This window comes from Metopolophium dirhodum, chromosome 4, assembly GCF_019925205.1.
Source record: "Metopolophium dirhodum isolate CAU chromosome 4, ASM1992520v1, whole genome shotgun sequence".
NCBI classification, from domain to species: Eukaryota; Metazoa; Arthropoda; class Insecta; order Hemiptera; family Aphididae; genus Metopolophium; species Metopolophium dirhodum.
The window spans coordinates 15,906-28,665 of record NC_083563.1 but is presented as its reverse complement, the minus strand read 5'-3'; the positions used below and the strand labels follow the sequence as shown (position 1 = coordinate 28,665).

Below are 12,760 nucleotides of genomic sequence, written 5' to 3'. Positions count from 1 at the left end.
AGGCGTGGTCGATCAAGACGAGGAGCCCGGACGTCAAAACTGCAATTGACGATTTGCTGAATGTTATCGCGGGCCTCAAGGGTAGTCGCGAAAACGTTATTAAGGCCTTCAACACCCTGACCCAGCGCGTCCCAAAGAGCGAGCAGACGCCCAAAGCCGGCAAGATGGACACGGCTGCACAAACTGAGAGGATATCAAAGGACGTAGGTTCTCAAACTTCGGGCAGCACTGATGTCCAAAGCTCGGCTATACTCAGTGCCATCGCCGAAGTCAAGGTGATAATAGCCAGGACTGATGCCAGAGTAACCGAGCAGCAAGAGCAAATCGACAAACTCCAAAGCCGGCAGGAGATTGCCAGCAGCCGATCAGCCGCGAGAAAAGGCTCGGGTAATGCTCGGGTAACTGAAAAGCAGAGCATCACTACCTCGAATAAAAAGAAGCCAGTAAATAAAAATGATAAGAGCCAGAGTGGCACTAACCGGCTTGGGCCACCTAAAGTCGTCGACACCGAATGCACCGACGCACTGGGCTACGTTGCAACTGCGTCGCAATGCACCCAAGACACGGAATTCTCGCCGACAGATCCGGAGGACGGCTTTACCTTGGTATCTCGGAAAACTAGGAGACCGAAGCCTGAAGTTTCCAACCTTCCAAACGCTCGGAAACGCATCAGAGTTCCTAAAAATCAAGCCGTCATAATTGAGAAACCCACCGGCTCAACATCATATGCGGACATGATCCGCTCGGTCAAGGCAGTGGTTGTCGAAGAAAATATTTCGTCGTCTGACATCACGACAAGAAGGGCCAAGTCGGGTAACGTCATCCTGGAGATCCCTGGAAAGGATCAAGCGGACAACCTCGCTACGGCCCTGCGGACTAGACTCGGTGGAAACATTGGCATCAGACGCCCTGCTCCAAGTGTTGCGCTTCTCATAGTCGGGATAGAAGACTCGGTTGAAGACCCAGAACTCCGGGCTGCTCTAGCAAGTTTTGATCCTGAACTGCAAGGCATGAACTCTGTCAATATCCGCCAGGGCAAAAGTGGAATCAGATCGGCAGTTGTCAGGGTCCCAATTAGGGCTGGTCTCAAGCTCGCGGAGGCTAGGAAAATTAAAATTGGTTGGGCAGTCTGCAGAATCAGACAGTTGGACGACAGAGCCCTAGCATGCAACAAGTGCAAAGAGAAAGGGCACTCAGCCAGTGCATGCACAGGTGCAGAGAAACGTCGCTGCTTTCGCTGCAAAGAATCCGGGCATCTTGTAGCAGTCTGTCCCTCCCCTGCTGACGAATCTACGTCAGCCACGGACACAAACAGCAAGAGTGAATCAATCACCCCATCTGGTACAAACGCTCGGGGCTGCGAGGTGCGTCCTGACCAGTTATCATGAGTACCTTCCTACAGATCAATCTCAACTGCTGCAAGGCAGCTCAAGCGCTGGCGTTACAGCAGGCTGCAGAGTCCAACGTCGATCTCCTCATCGTCAGCGAGCCCTGCCCAACGAAGGTCGACGCATGGTACTACGACGCTCACGGTAAAGCGGCTATAGCATGCCTCCGTGGTCTCCCAGTGGACATAGTCGGCCCTACTGAAACAGGGTTCACGTGGATCCAGGCTGGTACCCTCCGCATCTATTCTTGTTATTGGTCCCCCAGGTCTGACCCCAACCTCGCCCAATACTCTGCGTTTCTCAGCAACCTTGAGCACAGCATTAGAAGTCACAGCGGAGACTCTCTTATTTGTGGAGACTTCAACGCGCACCATTCCGCCTGGGGCAGCTGCTCCAATAACAAGAAAGGTGATGCACTGATGGACCTCATCCAGTCCCTAGGCCTCATTATATGCAACACTGGCACGACCCCCACTTTCCAGAGGGCGTCTGGCTCCTCGGTGATCGACATCACTCTGGCCTCCCCCCGTGTGGCTTCCAGAATATCTAATTGGTCTGTCTTAGACACGGTGACCTTAAGCGATCACAGCTACATCCAGTTCACTCTCTTGTCCGCGCCCATTAAGCCAGTCAACGCGACATACTCTCGGAGACTCCACGCACCCGCTCTGGCGTCCTTTCTCTCGACCGGTCAACTACTACACTTCAGCAACAGTACTGACGTGGATGAAATGGCTATCAATCTGAACTCGGCGCTCTACGCCGTTTGTGGCCTACCCTTGGCAGACAATAAAGGTAAAAGGAGGAGCGTACACTGGTGGTCCCCGAGCCTAAGCGCGTTGCGCAAGACCGCAAACCATCTGCGTCGTGTTTTCCAGCGCAAGCGCCGACGCCTTGGTGCTGCCGCCTGCACTGATGAAGAGCTTGCTGCAAAATCCGCGAAACTGGCCCTCGTTAAAGCAATCAGAAACGCCAAAGATCAAGCCTGGAGACAACTATGTGACGACGTCGAACGGGACCCATGGGGAAAGCCCTACAAGATTGTAATGGGAAGAATGAATGTAAGGACTCCCATCCCCGGGCTTAATCTCCCAGGAAGGCTCCCAGCTATAATCCAGCACCTCTTTCCGTCACATCAGATTAATCACCTGAACACCTTTTGCCCATCATTGTCGACCCCTGCACGGAAGATCGACCTAGAGGAGCTGAAATCAGCGTGTAAAAAACTAAAGAGCGGTACTGCCCCTGGTCCAGACGGAGTGACGAGCGAAATTCTCAAAATTCTCATCAACAAACAACCCGCACCTTTCCTTCACATTGCAAACGAGTGCCTCCTGCAGGGCCGATTCCCTACTGCGTGGAAAAAGGCCAGACTTGTTCTTCTCAGGAAAGGTGACAAGCCTTTAGACGTACCCTCGTCCTATCGCCCGTTGTGTCTTCTTGACACTGCAGGCAAGCTATTTGAGAAAATGGTAGAAAACCGCATAACTGAGGAGCTGGCTCGAGGCGATGACCTAGCGGACTGTCAATTTGGTTTCCGGAAAGGCCGGTCCACCATAGCCGCTATCCAAAAACTCTTATCCTGTGTGGAGACCTCAGCGGGTCAGAAGATTGGCATTCTGACATTCGACGTTAGAAATGCCTTTAATTCAGCCTCCTGGGAGAAGATTCTGTTCGCCTGCGAAGACAAGGGCATTTCTACTCCCATCTTACGCATTCTGCACAGCTACTTCCATGACCGCTACCTAACTTCGACAGCAAATGGCACAGAATCTGTCACAGCCGTCACCAGTGGTGTTCCGCAGGGCTCCGTCCTTGGCCCTACCCTGTGGAACATCATGTACGATGGCCTATTGCGTGAGCCTCTCCCCTCAGGGGTCGAATTTCTAGCATACGCGGACGATGTGGCTCTCATCGCCAAAGACAAGGACATCTGTGTATTGGAACGACTTCTCTCTGAAGGAGCTGACACTGTCGTCAGATGGATGAAAGTGATGGGTCTTGATTTGGCAATCCAGAAATCCGAGGCAATCGTGATCACCAACACAAGGACGCACAATGACCTCCGAATTACCATCGACGGTGTTCAGATTAGAGCGGTGAATAGCGTCAAATACTTGGGCCTCCACATTGACCAGCGACTCAATTTCACCACGCACGCGGCCAGCGTGGCCGCCAAAGCAAGCAAGGTGGCGTCAAATTTGTCAAGGATTCTTCCCAACATAAGCGCTGCTACTCCAAGAAAGCGAAGACTCCTAGCAGGGGTTGTTCACTCAATTTTATTGTACGGCGCCCCGGTATGGTCTGGAAGGATGTCCAATACTGGTATCGAAGAACTGGCCAAATGCCAACGCAGGATTGCGCTGAGGGTGGTCTCAGCGTACTGCACCGTATCGAGAGACGCGGTCCTACTCCTCGCTGATACCCCTCCGATCGACCTACTCGCAGCCGAGCGCCGCGATCTCTTCAATGGAAGACAGTCTGGCGTCCTACCCAGCACTACCCGAGAAACGTTGCTCTCTGACTGGCAATCTCGCTGGGCCACTTGCTCCAATGGTAGGTGGACGTTTCAGCTGATCCCCGACATCAGGCCTTGGGTGATGAGGAAATTCGGCAACGTAGACTTTCATCTTACCCAGGCCCTCACTGGTCACGGCTGTTTCGCTCAATACTTGCACCGATTTGGCAAGTTAGAGTCCCCTGAGTGCTGGTTCTGTGGCGACGCATGTGACGACGCCAATCACACTCTATTCATCTGCGATGCCTGGGCTTCACGAAGACGCGATCTCGCCATATTCCTAGGATGTGATGTGAGCCCGCGAACCATCATCCCAATGATGCTGCGCTCCAAGGAGAACTGGTCCGCGGTCAGAAATTTCGCCACCCAAGTACTATCAATGAAGGAAGCTGAAGAGAGGCGCCGTCAAGCACTAATTAACCAACCGTAGTTAAGATATCTATCTGTGGGCCGAAGGCCACACCTTGAGGGTTAGAGGCCCTCTATTGCCTGTAAATAATAATTATGTAAATTGTATTAAGATTAAGTATTTTATTAAATAAACGATGGGCACCGAGGGGTGAAATGACTCGCGTCAGTACCACCCTCAGTGTTCGGTTCAACCTGTAAAAAAAAAAAAAAAAAAAAAAAAAAAAAAAGGTTAGGTTAGGTTAGGTTAGGTTAGGTTAGGTTAGGTTAGGTTAGGTTAGGTTAGGTTAGGTTCTCCCCCGACGGGACCCACCTTGTCGTGGTGGGGGAGCTTGCGGGCCTTTAGTTAGGTCTTACTAAGCGGTTCCATACCCGGCCCTGACCTTAACTGGTTGGGGCCGGAGCAAAAGAGCCCCCCCTGGCCTTGGATGGCTGTGGGTGGCAGGTCGGAGGTAGCCTGCTAGCACTTAGCAAAGCCCTAGTGTAAGGAGTCCACTACTTAAAAACTCTGAGTCACCCTGTCCTTAGCTGGATGGGGTGGCAAGGTCGGAGGCAGCCTGCTCGCTCGCAGCAAATGCCCTAAGGGAAGGACAACCCTGACAGAAAACCCTTCAACCCCCAACTCGTCATGGGGGTCTCTTGGCACGGAAGTAGGAACGTGTCCACGAGGACCCTGTGGGGCACCTGGCGCCCCCCACAGTATCTAGCCTTCCCCGTGGTACGCTGCTCTGCTACGGGGCGACGCAACCTTCATGCCCACTCGTGGGAACTATATGGATTTGAACATAAAGAACCCAGGTTCATCAACTGGCCAAATGATGAGCGGGAGCCAAACCGCAAAAGTAATGCAAAACGCAGATTTGGGAAGAAATGTGGAAGATCTGAGGCAGGCTTCCCCAGCTGGTGCTGGCACTGTGTCCGTTGGTAGCGCTGCGAGGCAGGACTCTACCTCTGGACGAAAATCCGAGTCGGAGACTGCAACTCCACCCGCAGCTAGAAGAGACAGCGGCGTAGCTGGTTCAGATGGAGACACGCTTCAAAGCGCGGTAATCCATCTCCGTAAGTGTATCGCCACACAGGATGGTGGCTACAAGCTGTTAGTCCAGAAGGCGTCGGCTCTGGAGGCGTGGTCGATCAAGACGAGGAGCCCGGACGTCAAAACTGCAATTGACGATTTGCTGAATGTTATCGCGGGCCTCAAGGGTAGTCGCGAAAACGTTATTAAGGCCTTCAACACCCTGACCCAGCGCGTCCCAAAGAGCGAGCAGACGCCCAAAGCCGGCAAGATGGACACGGCTGCACAAACTGAGAGGATATCAAAGGACGTAGGTTCTCAAACTTCGGGCAGCACTGATGTCCAAAGCTCGGCTATACTCAGTGCCATCGCCGAAGTCAAGGTGATAATAGCCAGGACTGATGCCAGAGTAACCGAGCAGCAAGAGCAAATCGACAAACTCCAAAGCCGGCAGGAGATTGCCAGCAGCCGATCAGCCGCGAGAAAAGGCTCGGGTAATGCTCGGGTAACTGAAAAGCAGAGCATCACTACCTCGAATAAAAAGAAGCCAGTAAATAAAAATGATAAGAGCCAGAGTGGCACTAACCGGCTTGGGCCACCTAAAGTCGTCGACACCGAATGCACCGACGCACTGGGCTACGTTGCAACTGCGTCGCAATGCACCCAAGACACGGAATTCTCGCCGACAGATCCGGAGGACGGCTTTACCTTGGTATCTCGGAAAACTAGGAGACCGAAGCCTGAAGTTTCCAACCTTCCAAACGCTCGGAAACGCATCAGAGTTCCTAAAAATCAAGCCGTCATAATTGAGAAACCCACCGGCTCAACATCATATGCGGACATGATCCGCTCGGTCAAGGCAGTGGTTGTCGAAGAAAATATTTCGTCGTCTGACATCACGACAAGAAGGGCCAAGTCGGGTAACGTCATCCTGGAGATCCCTGGAAAGGATCAAGCGGACAACCTCGCTACGGCCCTGCGGACTAGACTCGGTGGAAACATTGGCATCAGACGCCCTGCTCCAAGTGTTGCGCTTCTCATAGTCGGGATAGAAGACTCGGTTGAAGACCCAGAACTCCGGGCTGCTCTAGCAAGTTTTGATCCTGAACTGCAAGGCATGAACTCTGTCAATATCCGCCAGGGCAAAAGTGGAATCAGATCGGCAGTTGTCAGGGTCCCAATTAGGGCTGGTCTCAAGCTCGCGGAGGCTAGGAAAATTAAAATTGGTTGGGCAGTCTGCAGAATCAGACAGTTGGACGACAGAGCCCTAGCATGCAACAAGTGCAAAGAGAAAGGGCACTCAGCCAGTGCATGCACAGGTGCAGAGAAACGTCGCTGCTTTCGCTGCAAAGAATCCGGGCATCTTGTAGCAGTCTGTCCCTCCCCTGCTGACGAATCTACGTCAGCCACGGACACAAACAGCAAGAGTGAATCAATCACCCCATCTGGTACAAACGCTCGGGGCTGCGAGGTGCGTCCTGACCAGTTATCATGAGTACCTTCCTACAGATCAATCTCAACTGCTGCAAGGCAGCTCAAGCGCTGGCGTTACAGCAGGCTGCAGAGTCCAACGTCGATCTCCTCATCGTCAGCGAGCCCTGCCCAACGAAGGTCGACGCATGGTACTACGACGCTCACGGTAAAGCGGCTATAGCATGCCTCCGTGGTCTCCCAGTGGACATAGTCGGCCCTACTGAAACAGGGTTCACGTGGATCCAGGCTGGTACCCTCCGCATCTATTCTTGTTATTGGTCCCCCAGGTCTGACCCCAACCTCGCCCAATACTCTGCGTTTCTCAGCAACCTTGAGCACAGCATTAGAAGTCACAGCGGAGACTCTCTTATTTGTGGAGACTTCAACGCGCACCATTCCGCCTGGGGCAGCTGCTCCAATAACAAGAAAGGTGATGCACTGATGGACCTCATCCAGTCCCTAGGCCTCATTATATGCAACACTGGCACGACCCCCACTTTCCAGAGGGCGTCTGGCTCCTCGGTGATCGACATCACTCTGGCCTCCCCCCGTGTGGCTTCCAGAATATCTAATTGGTCTGTCTTAGACACGGTGACCTTAAGCGATCACAGCTACATCCAGTTCACTCTCTTGTCCGCGCCCATTAAGCCAGTCAACGCGACATACTCTCGGAGACTCCACGCACCCGCTCTGGCGTCCTTTCTCTCGACCGGTCAACTACTACACTTCAGCAACAGTACTGACGTGGATGAAATGGCTATCAATCTGAACTCGGCGCTCTACGCCGTTTGTGGCCTACCCTTGGCAGACAATAAAGGTAAAAGGAGGAGCGTACACTGGTGGTCCCCGAGCCTAAGCGCGTTGCGCAAGACCGCAAACCATCTGCGTCGTGTTTTCCAGCGCAAGCGCCGACGCCTTGGTGCTGCCGCCTGCACTGATGAAGAGCTTGCTGCAAAATCCGCGAAACTGGCCCTCGTTAAAGCAATCAGAAACGCCAAAGATCAAGCCTGGAGACAACTATGTGACGACGTCGAACGGGACCCATGGGGAAAGCCCTACAAGATTGTAATGGGAAGAATGAATGTAAGGACTCCCATCCCCGGGCTTAATCTCCCAGGAAGGCTCCCAGCTATAATCCAGCACCTCTTTCCGTCACATCAGATTAATCACCTGAACACCTTTTGCCCATCATTGTCGACCCCTGCACGGAAGATCGACCTAGAGGAGCTGAAATCAGCGTGTAAAAAACTAAAGAGCGGTACTGCCCCTGGTCCAGACGGAGTGACGAGCGAAATTCTCAAAATTCTCATCAACAAACAACCCGCACCTTTCCTTCACATTGCAAACGAGTGCCTCCTGCAGGGCCGATTCCCTACTGCGTGGAAAAAGGCCAGACTTGTTCTTCTCAGGAAAGGTGACAAGCCTTTAGACGTACCCTCGTCCTATCGCCCGTTGTGTCTTCTTGACACTGCAGGCAAGCTATTTGAGAAAATGGTAGAAAACCGCATAACTGAGGAGCTGGCTCGAGGCGATGACCTAGCGGACTGTCAATTTGGTTTCCGGAAAGGCCGGTCCACCATAGCCGCTATCCAAAAACTCTTATCCTGTGTGGAGACCTCAGCGGGTCAGAAGATTGGCATTCTGACATTCGACGTTAGAAATGCCTTTAATTCAGCCTCCTGGGAGAAGATTCTGTTCGCCTGCGAAGACAAGGGCATTTCTACTCCCATCTTACGCATTCTGCACAGCTACTTCCATGACCGCTACCTAACTTCGACAGCAAATGGCACAGAATCTGTCACAGCCGTCACCAGTGGTGTTCCGCAGGGCTCCGTCCTTGGCCCTACCCTGTGGAACATCATGTACGATGGCCTATTGCGTGAGCCTCTCCCCTCAGGGGTCGAATTTCTAGCATACGCGGACGATGTGGCTCTCATCGCCAAAGACAAGGACATCTGTGTATTGGAACGACTTCTCTCTGAAGGAGCTGACACTGTCGTCAGATGGATGAAAGTGATGGGTCTTGATTTGGCAATCCAGAAATCCGAGGCAATCGTGATCACCAACACAAGGACGCACAATGACCTCCGAATTACCATCGACGGTGTTCAGATTAGAGCGGTGAATAGCGTCAAATACTTGGGCCTCCACATTGACCAGCGACTCAATTTCACCACGCACGCGGCCAGCGTGGCCGCCAAAGCAAGCAAGGTGGCGTCAAATTTGTCAAGGATTCTTCCCAACATAAGCGCTGCTACTCCAAGAAAGCGAAGACTCCTAGCAGGGGTTGTTCACTCAATTTTATTGTACGGCGCCCCGGTATGGTCTGGAAGGATGTCCAATACTGGTATCGAAGAACTGGCCAAATGCCAACGCAGGATTGCGCTGAGGGTGGTCTCAGCGTACTGCACCGTATCGAGAGACGCGGTCCTACTCCTCGCTGATACCCCTCCGATCGACCTACTCGCAGCCGAGCGCCGCGATCTCTTCAATGGAAGACAGTCTGGCGTCCTACCCAGCACTATCCGAGAAACGTTGCTCTCTGACTGGCAATCTCGCTGGGCCACTTGCTCCAATGGTAGGTGGACGTTTCAGCTGATCCCCGACATCAGGCCTTGGGTGATGAGGAAATTCGGCAACGTAGACTTTCATCTTACCCAGGCCCTCACTGGTCACGGCTGTTTCGCTCAATACTTGCACCGATTTGGCAAGTTAGAGTCCCCTGAGTGCTGGTTCTGTGGCGACGCATGTGACGACGCCAATCACACTCTATTCATCTGCGATGCCTGGGCTTCACGAAGACGCGATCTCGCCATATTCCTAGGATGTGATGTGAGCCCGCGAACCATCATCCCAATGATGCTGCGCTCCAAGGAGAACTGGTCTGCGGTCAGAAATTTCGCCACCCAAGTACTATCAATGAAGGAAGCTGAAGAGAGGCGCCGTCAAGCACTAATTAACCAACCGTAGTTAAGATATCTATCTGTGGGCCGAAGGCCACACCTTGAGGGTTAGAGGCCCTCTATTGCCTGTAAATAATAATTATGTAAATTGTATTAAGATTAAGTATTTTATTAAATAAACGATGGGCACCGAGGGGTGAAATGACTCGCGTCAGTACCACCCTCAGTGTTCGGTTCAACCTGTAAAAAAAAAAAAAAAAAAAAAAAAAAAAAAAAAAAAAAGGTTAGGTTAGGTTAGGTTCTCCCCCGACGGGACCCACCTTGTCGTGGTGGGGGAGCTTGCGGGCCTTTAGTTAGGTCCTACTAAGCGGTTCCATACCCGGCCCTGACCTTAACTGGTTGGGGCCGGAGCAAAAGAGCCCCCCCTGGCCTTGGATGGCTGTGGGTGGCAGGTCGGAGGTAGCCTGCTAGCACTTAGCAAAGCCCTAGTGTAAGGAGTCCACTACTTAAAAACTCTGAGTCACCCTGTCCTTAGCTGGATGGGGTGGCAAGGTCGGAGGCAGCCTGCTCGCTCGCAGCAAATGCCCTAAGGGAAGGACAACCCTGACAGAAAACCCTTCAACCCCCAACTCGTCATGGGGGTCTCTTGGCACGGAAGTAGGAACGTGTCCACGAGGACCCTGTGGGGCACCTGGCGCCCCCCACAGTATCTAGCCTTCCCCGTGGTACGCTGCTCTGCTACGGGGCGACGCAACCTTCATGCCCACTCGTGGGAACTATATGGATTTGAACATAAAGAACCCAGGTTCATCAACTGGCCAAATGATGAGCGGGAGCCAAACCGCAAAAGTAATGCAAAACGCAGATTTGGGAAGAAATGTGGAAGATCTGAGGCAGGCTTCCCCAGCTGGTGCTGGCACTGTGTCCGTTGGTAGCGCTGCGAGGCAGGACTCTACCTCTGGACGAAAATCCGAGTCGGAGACTGCAACTCCACCCGCAGCTAGAAGAGACAGCGGCGTAGCTGGTTCAGATGGAGACACGCTTCAAAGCGCGGTAATCCATCTCCGTAAGTGTATCGCCACACAGGATGGTGGCTACAAGCTGTTAGTCCAGAAGGCGTCGGCTCTGGAGGCGTGGTCGATCAAGACGAGGAGCCCGGACGTCAAAACTGCAATTGACGATTTGCTGAATGTTATCGCGGGCCTCAAGGGTAGTCGCGAAAACGTTATTAAGGCCTTCAACACCCTGACCCAGCGCGTCCCAAAGAGCGAGCAGACGCCCAAAGCCGGCAAGATGGACACGGCTGCACAAACTGAGAGGATATCAAAGGACGTAGGTTCTCAAACTTCGGGCAGCACTGATGTCCAAAGCTCGGCTATACTCAGTGCCATCGCCGAAGTCAAGGTGATAATAGCCAGGACTGATGCCAGAGTAACCGAGCAGCAAGAGCAAATCGACAAACTCCAAAGCCGGCAGGAGATTGCCAGCAGCCGATCAGCCGCGAGAAAAGGCTCGGGTAATGCTCGGGTAACTGAAAAGCAGAGCATCACTACCTCGAATAAAAAGAAGCCAGTAAATAAAAATGATAAGAGCCAGAGTGGCACTAACCGGCTTGGGCCACCTAAAGTCGTCGACACCGAATGCACCGACGCACTGGGCTACGTTGCAACTGCGTCGCAATGCACCCAAGACACGGAATTCTCGCCGACAGATCCGGAGGACGGCTTTACCTTGGTATCTCGGAAAACTAGGAGACCGAAGCCTGAAGTTTCCAACCTTCCAAACGCTCGGAAACGCATCAGAGTTCCTAAAAATCAAGCCGTCATAATTGAGAAACCCACCGGCTCAACATCATATGCGGACATGATCCGCTCGGTCAAGGCAGTGGTTGTCGAAGAAAATATTTCGTCGTCTGACATCACGACAAGAAGGGCCAAGTCGGGTAACGTCATCCTGGAGATCCCTGGAAAGGATCAAGCGGACAACCTCGCTACGGCCCTGCGGACTAGACTCGGTGGAAACATTGGCATCAGACGCCCTGCTCCAAGTGTTGCGCTTCTCATAGTCGGGATAGAAGACTCGGTTGAAGACCCAGAACTCCGGGCTGCTCTAGCAAGTTTTGATCCTGAACTGCAAGGCATGAACTCTGTCAATATCCGCCAGGGCAAAAGTGGAATCAGATCGGCAGTTGTCAGGGTCCCAATTAGGGCTGGTCTCAAGCTCGCGGAGGCTAGGAAAATTAAAATTGGTTGGGCAGTCTGCAGAATCAGACAGTTGGACGACAGAGCCCTAGCATGCAACAAGTGCAAAGAGAAAGGGCACTCAGCCAGTGCATGCACAGGTGCAGAGAAACGTCGCTGCTTTCGCTGCAAAGAATCCGGGCATCTTGTAGCAGTCTGTCCCTCCCCTGCTGACGAATCTACGTCAGCCACGGACACAAACAGCAAGAGTGAATCAATCACCCCATCTGGTACAAACGCTCGGGGCTGCGAGGTGCGTCCTGACCAGTTATCATGAGTACCTTCCTACAGATCAATCTCAACTGCTGCAAGGCAGCTCAAGCGCTGGCGTTACAGCAGGCTGCAGAGTCCAACGTCGATCTCCTCATCGTCAGCGAGCCCTGCCCAACGAAGGTCGACGCATGGTACTACGACGCTCACGGTAAAGCGGCTATAGCATGCCTCCGTGGTCTCCCAGTGGACATAGTCGGCCCTACTGAACCAGGGTTCACGTGGATCCAGGCTGGTACCCTCCGCATCTATTCTTGTTATTGGTCCCCCAGGTCTGACCCCAACCTCGCCCAATACTCTGCGTTTCTCAGCAACCTTGAGCACAGCATTAGAAGTCACAGCGGAGACTCTCTTATTTGTGGAGACTTCAACGCGCACCATTCCGCCTGGGGCAGCTGCTCCAATAACAAGAAAGGTGATGCACTGATGGACCTCATCCAGTCCCTAGGCCTCATTATATGCAACACTGGCACGACCCCCACTTTCCAGAGGGCGTCTGGCTCCTCGGTGATCGACATCACTCTGGCCTCCCCCCGTGTGGCTTC

The 12,760-nt window shown here is 53.0% G+C and overlaps 2 protein-coding genes across 2 annotated transcripts; both read left to right on the top strand.

Moving 5' to 3' along the window:
* The first annotated feature begins 1,384 nt into the window (after nt 1–1,384).
* On the top strand, nt 1,385–2,532 carry LOC132942660 (uncharacterized). The gene is made up of 2 exons (XM_061011236.1): nt 1,385–2,431; nt 2,488–2,532. The coding sequence occupies exons 1-2, from the start codon at nt 1,385–1,387 to the stop codon at nt 2,530–2,532; spliced, it is 1,092 nt and encodes a 363-aa protein (XP_060867219.1).
* Nucleotides 2,533–6,820: 4,288 nt separating this feature from the next.
* LOC132942658 (uncharacterized) lies at nt 6,821–7,968 on the top strand. The gene is made up of 2 exons (XM_061011233.1): nt 6,821–7,867; nt 7,924–7,968. The coding sequence occupies exons 1-2, from the start codon at nt 6,821–6,823 to the stop codon at nt 7,966–7,968; spliced, it is 1,092 nt and encodes a 363-aa protein (XP_060867216.1).
* Nucleotides 7,969–12,760: the final 4,792 nt, after the last annotated feature.

What these genes read in the sequence shown, in the direction of transcription:
- LOC132942658 (XM_061011233.1), top strand. Translation starts at nt 6,821, where the DNA reads ATGAGTACCTTCCTACAGATCAATCTCAACTGCTGCAAGGCAGCTCAA. An exon ending in GGGGAAAGCCCTACAAGATT is followed by an intron (nt 7,868 to 7,923) that starts GTAATGGGAAGA and finishes TCTCCCAGGAAG; the next exon opens with GCTCCCAGCTATAATCCAGC.
- LOC132942660 (XM_061011236.1), top strand. Translation starts at nt 1,385, where the DNA reads ATGAGTACCTTCCTACAGATCAATCTCAACTGCTGCAAGGCAGCTCAA. An exon ending in GGGGAAAGCCCTACAAGATT is followed by an intron (nt 2,432 to 2,487) that starts GTAATGGGAAGA and finishes TCTCCCAGGAAG; the next exon opens with GCTCCCAGCTATAATCCAGC.